Source organism: Drosophila rhopaloa, unplaced genomic scaffold (genome assembly GCF_018152115.1).
Source record: "Drosophila rhopaloa isolate 14029-0021.01 unplaced genomic scaffold, ASM1815211v1 contig_155, whole genome shotgun sequence".
Taxonomy (NCBI): Eukaryota; Metazoa; Arthropoda; class Insecta; order Diptera; family Drosophilidae; genus Drosophila; species Drosophila rhopaloa.
In genome coordinates, this window is record NW_025335034.1 from 10,201,640 (window position 1) to 10,210,003 (window position 8,364).

Below are 8,364 nucleotides of genomic sequence, written 5' to 3' on the forward strand. Positions count from 1 at the left end.
CAGGTCTCTCTGCCAAGTTTTTTTTTTTTTCTATTTTTTAAGGCACTTGAAAGTCAAAAACCCCGACCAAAACGTTGAGATATTTGTTGCTCTAAAAATTATAAATAATAAAAAAAACAAGAAAGGAAAGCTAACTTCAGGCGGAGCCGAAGTTGAAATACCCTTGCAGAATATTCTTTAAATTATATTCTCAAAAATTATTCATATGATGCATTCTTAATACTCATAAAAATTCCAACTTCCTAACTTTAAAAACACCAAAGTTATGGCATTTCCAATCGTTCAGTTTTATGGAAGCTATAGAATATTGTATGCTGATCCTAATGAAATTTTATATGTCGGATTGATTGGCCAAAAATAAAACCCATAGAAAATCCCAACTTCCTAACTTAACAAACACCAAAGTTATGGTATTTCCGATCAATCAGTAATATGGCGGCTTTAGGATATAGTCGGCCGATCCCGGCCGTTCCGATTTATATACTGCGTGCAAAGGAAAGAAGGTGTGTGCAAAGTTTCAATTCGATATCTTTAAAACTGATAGACTAGTTTACGTAGAAACAGACAGACGAAAAGACGGTCATGCTTATATCAACTCAGGAGGTGATCCTGATCAAGAATATATATACTTTATAGGGTCGGAGATGTCTCCTTCACTGCGTTGCACACTTTTGACCAAAATTATAATACCCTCTGCAAGGGTATAAAAAAAACTCGGCAGCGGGACCTAAGGAATTTAGTAGAAACAAGAAAGGAAAGCTAACTTCGGGCGGAGCTGAAATTGATATACCCTTGCAGAATATTCTTTAAATTATATTCTCCAAAATCGGATCGGTTGTCCAAAAATAAAACCCATAAAAAATCCCAACTCCCTAACTTAACAAACACCAAAGTTATGGCATTACCGATCAATCAGTTATTGGCGGCTATAGGAGATAGTCGCCCGATCCCTGCCGTTCCGACTTATTTACTGCGTGCAAAGGAAAGAAGGGTGTCAAAGTTTCAATTCGATATCTTTAACTCTAAGAGACTAGTTTCAATTCGATATCTTTACCTCTAAGAGACTAGTTCGCGTAGAAACAGACAGACGGACATGCTTATATCAACATAGGACGGATTCTGAGCAAGAATATATATACTTTATAGAGTCGTAGATGTCGCCTGTACTGCGTTGCACACTTTTGACCAAAAATATAATATCCTCAGCAAGGACATTGCTATATCGACTCCCCTATTGATTTTGATCAAGAATATATATACTTTATAGGGTCGGAAACGTCTCCTTCACTGCGTTACAAACTTCTGACCAAAATTATAATACCCTCTGCAAGGGTATAAAATGTCATTTGAATAATGAGCCCCAATCAATCTTTCTTGTTATTGCATAATTTGATGGTAAACATATAATCAACAATAGAAAATATTAAGTACCCATTAAAATATTTTCACAAAAAAGTTAACAACAAAGAACAGGCAAAATTAAAACGGTTTTGCAGTGTACAATTTGTATATGCGCCCCGCATGCGATTCTGTGATTTGTGTTGAAAATATGCAAATATCCCAATAACTGACTGCCAGAAAATACTATTGTAAAAACAACAGAAAACCGGAAAGCAGAAAAAGGTAAAACTCTCTCGTGTGACATGTGCTCCTACTTTTTCAAACATTTAGCCGCATCAAACATTTTGGCCGCTAGGTTATTTAAAGTACAATTTTACAGTACCATTTTGCTTTAAGAATAATATAATTTTCTAATTCACACTAAACGCCTCCGCAAAGTTGACCCCTATTAATTATAAAACTTTCCATCCAACTACCGCTCTTCCACCAAATCCATGGAGATTGCACATCGGTTTTCAGCAATCGCCAAAAAGAGAAAAAGAGAAAACAAAAACCTTTAAATTCTCTGGGCTCCTGGTGCTAAGGGGTTTGAGTTTGGCTTTGACTTCCCATTTTCAGTTCTGGCAATTGAGGAGATCGTTGTGGGAAGACAGTAGCAGTAAAGTGCAAATTGCCTTCGTTAGATGAAGTCAGAAGTGTTTTCTCATTCTCTTGGCGCACAATAGAGGTTTCAACTTTTGAAATACATATACATTCTCTAAGGATATTTAAACCAACACCTTTGATATAATGGCGAACTAAGCGAAAACACATTAAATAATTTTGAGACCTTTGTTATTATTTTTCTACAATTTTCATGGATTATTTATTTAAAACCCATGGAGGCATTGTTTTCATAGAAGTCAATCGCATAGCAATAGTAGAAAAGGTACTACAATTTTTAAGTCCGATTTCTAGCAGTTTTTTGCTTCCAGAAGATAATAGAAGCAGCCAAGGCTACCACCTCGCCTCACACAATCCAGCTGAAAATGCTGTGTGCTCTTAAAGACAGAGGGGAAACAATTGGGCGGATATTACTGCGAGTGTTAGTGGGAGATAACTCGGCATTTTGTAAAGCAAAAAATATTTTTCTTACAAAATCAAAAAAGCTATTATAAACAGAAAGAACGCTTTAGACAAGCGTACAGTGGCAAAATATACATATAACATACTTAAAAGATGTTGACCTTTAATAACTTTTTTTAATTGTCAGATTTTTAAAATTGTTTTCATTGTTTTATATTTTTTAGATTGGCGACGCCCAGTGGACTGCAGAAATCGCTGATACCACTGAATCTTTCCTGGGAGTGACTTAGAATTAGGTATGGCGGTAGCCAAATGCGAGCTGAATCGATAAGCGTGTGGCATGCAACCGACGACCGACTGGCGACTCTTTGCCGGCACTTGTTGTTGCTGGTGGGTGGTCGATTGGTTGGCTGAGCGCAAAGTGGGTGGCGGAGGCGGTTGGGGAAGGTGTCGCCATAAAAGTTTGACTGCCCTGCGCTGATGTAATACCGCAAGACGATTTTGCCTTGCACGTCATATGGCTGAACAAGCAGTAGAAAACAACAACAAAAACTCTGAATAAAAGCCGGCTAAAAGGTGCTCTTCGCTCGCTCTCTCTATCTCTTCAGCTCTTGCTTTCTACTCTCTCCATTTCTCTCTTAGCTGCACATGCGCGGTGTCTTGAAAATGAAGGAAGGATTAACCTTACAATTTGTGCCCAATGTGAAATGTGTAACTCTATTCAAACTACAGTATTCACTGCAAAATATGAATCCAAGGGATCTTAATTTGACCTAGGGATTAAAGAGTAGAAGCGTTTGAAATCCAACAAATTACTTTAGTTGTTACAAGCACCAGTCGGTAATTGAGGCGTGGGAAAGTTTAAGTTAGCGAATATTAACTATACATGTTTTCATAACCATTAACATAACACTTATTAATTTTCAACAAGGTATAGGGAACAGAGTGTTATTTCTGGGAACAGCTACTGTACTCGCCGGAATGCAAATTGACGGATTCCTTTTTCTCTACTATATGCAGCCTTATACATTGCCATGGCAAGTTGACGAATCAGCTGTTTTGCACAGTCACTGGAAGGCAGAGCTGGAAAGGAGAGCTAAATGGCCTGAGAACGAGTTCCAGGCCGAATGCGGGTCCGGGTGCGATGTGGGACCCCGGCCGGCCACAGCTGTCGGCCCAAACAAGCCAAAAGCCATATGCTATTGATTTTCTGTGCCATTTTGCCCATTTTTTCTGCCTTGGTTCCATGTTTCTTTTTATTTTTCATGTTGCTTGTTACTTACTTTACGCTTACGCGTTTGGGATTGGTGTCGAGCGCAATGCAAGTTAATTTATTCGAGACTCCAAATAAATTCTCTCTATGTTGTCTAAAAACAAGTAAAGAAATATTGCATGCCTCAGTTAAGAGAAACCCTTTGGGGAATGCTAGGGAAAAATAAACAATTAGCAAATGGTAGAATCTTTGGGTTTATTAATCGTTGTAAGATATAATGAATCAATATATAATGAATGAATGATAAATAAGCAACTTAATCGGATTTTCAAGATACAATAGAAATTTTGCATAAAAGTGCAAACTTTGAATTTGAATTATGAACCTTAATATAATATAATTATGTATAGCGAAAATTTCCGCTGTGGTCCCTTAAGACCGACCACACAGTGTAAGAAATAACCCAAAATTAAAAATGCACCCTAATGCAACATATTTTCGGGCGAGCCATTACTCAGGACGAATCACCCCATTTTTTAGGTATTGCAGCCCCCTTTCAGTTGTCGGCTGCAAGTATGCAATAAAAATCTATTATGTGTCATACACACAAGACTCACACTCACTCATATACACACGCGAATTCAGACACAACTGTTGTATATAAATCAAACGAAATGGGCGCTATAAACGAAATACTCGCTGTCTGCAAACTGGGCTAAAGGAAAACAGTAACTCGAGGACTGCTGTACAGAAAAAAATGATTCGTGTCTTGAAACTAATATTATCAATAAGTATAATTTTAATACAATTCCATATAGAAAGTAATTGCATATTATATTATTTTTATTGTTTAATTAACAGGTAACCAAAGAGATATTTGCATGATACAAAAAATATCCAAAGCATCAATTATATCAGAGGTGTCATAGAAATCTATTTTAACCAATTTTCAAACCAAATCAAACCTCAGTGTCACATAAACCCCTTCGATTTCGACTATCAACTATAAAGTATATTTTAATTTTTTTTTCCAAAAAAAAACTAAGCAAAACTACTTTGGAACACATCGAGAACTGATTCTTTGACACCCACGAATCTTTGTTAGATTTGCGATAAGTACAAATTTTTTTATGCCTAGCTTAAAGGTAATGTCAGATTGCAAAATACTTATTATTTAGTTGTAACGATTATTCAGGGCCATTACACGTTACTCACCTTGTCTACCGGCATTGATGGGCACGCTCTGCACAGATTCCAGAATGAGCCAATCATAGGGAAATGCTTTTGCTGTTTTCCAAACCAAGGTGCCAAAAATACAAATCAATCACGTTCACGTTGGGGCTTATATATTCTCGATTCGACGATTGGCTTTGCTTTTTTTAAGTTTTCATGGGTGAAACACTCGCGCTTTGCCTTTAAACTTGAATATATCCCCTTCCCTTACTTTATTGTCCTCTCTCTCAGTCTCTAGCTCACTCTCTATACGGACACGCACCTATATGCGTGGTGAAGAAAGTGCGTTTGTATTGTCATAGGCCAAATTAGATTAGACTTCCGCTGCGAGGAGAAATTGAGGCGTGAGAAAAAGTATTGCATACCAGCAGGCGCCTTGCTACAGTGATGATCTCATGCACACATACACACAACGAACATTTTTTAATGGGCCCCCGAATGTTAGCGTAATTAGCCAATAACAACTTGATTATATAGGGCAAACTATTTTTATAGGACAATACAGACTTTAACTTGTGCGAGAGTCGCGTTCAGATTCTTATTTTTATGGCAAATCGATATCTATTTTTCACGGCAGCCTTGTGGTATGCAATACTTTTTAGCCGCTTTGTGCTAGCTGCAATTTCCTTTCTTTCGCCGTTTTTTCTTTGCGGTCGTGATCACTGAAGCGAATCTTTGGTGAAATATGTAATAGCCCAGAAACTTCAGGTGCACAGAGAAACACACTTTAAGCCGATTTGCTTCCTGCTTTCTGCGCTGTCACTGCTGCCTTCTTATATATCGATTCTGATCTAGCTCTTTCGATTTCAACTCGACGACGTTACGAACACGACTGAACCTGAACTGAAAGGCCTCAGAAAATAATCCACCGACCGAAGCCAAAGCGTCGGCGTTGGAGTTGACGCAGGGCCTGGAAGTTTTGGGGGAGAGTGATTTGGAAATGGAATCGCGAATGGAAGCCACACTAACATATGTTCGCATGGGCGTCGATGTGTTCAAGGAAGTGTAGAAAAAACGTTGAATACGAATAAACTTCGGATTAGGACCGTTCTAATTTATTAAAATGTAAACTCTGTGGGCTTTGCCTTTCAAAAACCTGTTAACGCTGACATGCGCAATGTGAACGGTTAACGTCACAGCAGACCACAACAGCTGCTTTACAGAGAAACCATTATTTCCGCGCAGTGTTTTAAATTTTTGAAGAATTAAGGTTTTTGCATGAGAATTCTCAAACTTTATTTTTAATTGTAATTTAAATATAATAATCCTAATAAGGTAACAAAAATTAACTGATGTTTTGTTAAATTTATTGATTTGGACTTTATGATGAAGTACACAATTTAATTTCATTTTGTAAATTCTATTAAAAAATATATTATTTTAAAAAAAATTAAATTTGTATTAATCCTACTTTGAGAATCGACCCCAGATCAAAAAATCCTCAGGTCAGCCAAAAAAACCTGGATTAAAAAATCTTTTGAGGTGTCTGTTGTCAGAACAAAGTGTTTCGAAGATCAAAAATGGTCAGAAAACCCCAACAAAAACAAAATTACCAAATAATAATCAGTACTTACAAAAAAAACAACGGTTAAATTTAAATTGTATTGTTTTTAATTTCTTTGTACAACGGCAGACTTGTCTTTCCAAGGTAGAAGATTTTTGAATTGTTACTCCTTGTTAAAGCCTAGTATCCAGATCGACGAAAACCGTACGCCAGTCATGAGAGAGAACGAGAGGCAAACAGCTGGCGTTCACTTTTCGTCGGGCGTTTTTTTTCACGTCGGTCCCCTGATCGACGAAAAAAATACCAGAAAATTCCATAGCGTTGCCAGTCTGCGGAAATGAGTTTTGGGTGAACCATAGCGAAAAGATTAAAAAATTTAATCTTTTGGCGTGCGCTTCTCACTGAACATTATAAAGCCTAGTATCCAGATCGACAAACGATTACGCTAGCGTAAAAACTTTAATCTTTCCAGTGTGATCAAAAGTTTGAGAGTTCATCAGATTTAAGCGTGCTACGGTCGTACTGTCAATCAGCTGGGTTTGTTGACAAGCAGTTAAAATTCAAATATCGTATTTGCGGGAAAGAGCCTTTAAATGATATTATCAAATACCTTGGCAAGACAAGTCTGCCGCTGTACAAAGAAATTAAAAAACAATACAATTTAAATTTAACAGTTGTTTTTTTTAATTTAAGCCTAGTATCCACTTCGACGTAAACCGTGCGCCAGTCATGAGAGAGAGCGAGAGGCAAACAGCTGGCGTTCACTTTTCGTCGGGCCTTTTTTTCACTTCGGTCTCCTGATCGACGAAAAAAATACCAGAAAATTCCATAGCGTTGCCAGTCTGCGGAAATAAACTTTGGGTGAACCCTAGCGAAAAGATTAAAAAATTTAATCTTTTGGCGTGCGCTTCTCACTGAACATTATAAGAAATGGAGGGAAAAACTCAAAAAACTCACAAAAGTCGATTGCAGGTGTTTACATGTGAGGACAAAATAACATTAATACTATCTGGGGTGCCTCTTGTCAGAGCAAAATGTTTTTTAGGTCCAGAATGTACGAAAAAACACAATAAAAGTGCAGCTATGAACTTTAAATTAGCAAATAATTATCAGTAAATTAAAAAAAAGAACTGTTAATTTTAAATTGTATTGTTTTTTAATTTCTTTGTACAGCGGTAGACTTGTCTTGCCAAGGTATTTGATAATATCTTTTAAAGGCTCTTTCCCGCAAATACGATATTTGAATTTTAACTGCTTGTCAACAAACCCAGCTGATTGACAGTACGACCGTAGCACGCTTAACTCTGATGAACTCTCAAACTTTTGGTCACACTGGAAAGATTAAAGTTTTTACGCTAGCGTAATCGTTTGTCGATCTGGATACTAGGCTTTACTGATAATTATTTGCTAATTTAAAGTTCATAGCTGCACTTTTATTGTGTTTTTTCGTACATTCTGGACCTAAAAAACATTTTGCTCTGACAAGAGGCACCCCAGATAGTATTAATGTTATTTTGTCCTCACATGTAAACACCTGCAATCGACTTTTGTGAGTCTTTTGAGTTTTTCCCTCCATTTCTTATAATTTTCAGTGAGAAGCGCACGCCAAAAGATTAAATTTTTTAATCTTTTCGCTAGGGTTCATCCAAAGTTTATTTCCGCAGACTGGCAACGCTATGGAATTTTCTGGTATTTTTTCGTCGATCAGGGGACCGACGTGAAAAAAAGGCCCGACGAAAAGTGAACGCCAGCTGTTTGCCTCTCGCTCTCTCTCATGACTGGCGTACGGCTTACGTCGAAGTGGATACTAGGCTTAAGAAATGGAGGGAAAAACTAAAAAAACTCACAAAAGTCGATTGCAGGTGTTTACATGTGAGGACAAAATAACATTAATACTATCTGGGGTGCCTCTTGTCAGAGGAAAATGTTTTTTAGGTCCAGAATGTACGAAAAAACACAATAAAAGTGCAGCTATGATCTTTAAATTAGGAAATAATTATCAGTAAAT

The 8,364-nt window shown here is 37.2% G+C and overlaps 1 protein-coding gene across 11 annotated transcripts in view; it reads right to left on the reverse strand.

The window, feature by feature from the left end:
* Positions 1 to 5,680, reverse strand: part of LOC108040302 (serine/arginine repetitive matrix protein 1) — a 38,694-nt gene extending 33,014 nt beyond the window's left edge. For 9 of the 11 annotated variants that reach the window (XM_017117717.2, XM_017117720.2, XM_017117723.2 and 6 more), the window contains exons 1-2: positions 5,360 to 5,680; positions 4,835 to 5,176 (exon numbers count right to left, since the gene is read on the reverse strand). In XM_017117717.2, coding sequence (XP_016973206.2) covers positions 4,835 to 4,891 — 57 coding nt within the window. In that variant the 5' untranslated portion in view covers positions 4,892 to 5,176; positions 5,360 to 5,680. The remainder of the gene's footprint in view (positions 1 to 4,834; positions 5,177 to 5,359) is intronic. The other 2 variants (XM_017117719.2, XM_017117718.2) reach the window with 2 other exon arrangements.
* Positions 5,681 to 8,364: the final 2,684 nt, after the last annotated feature.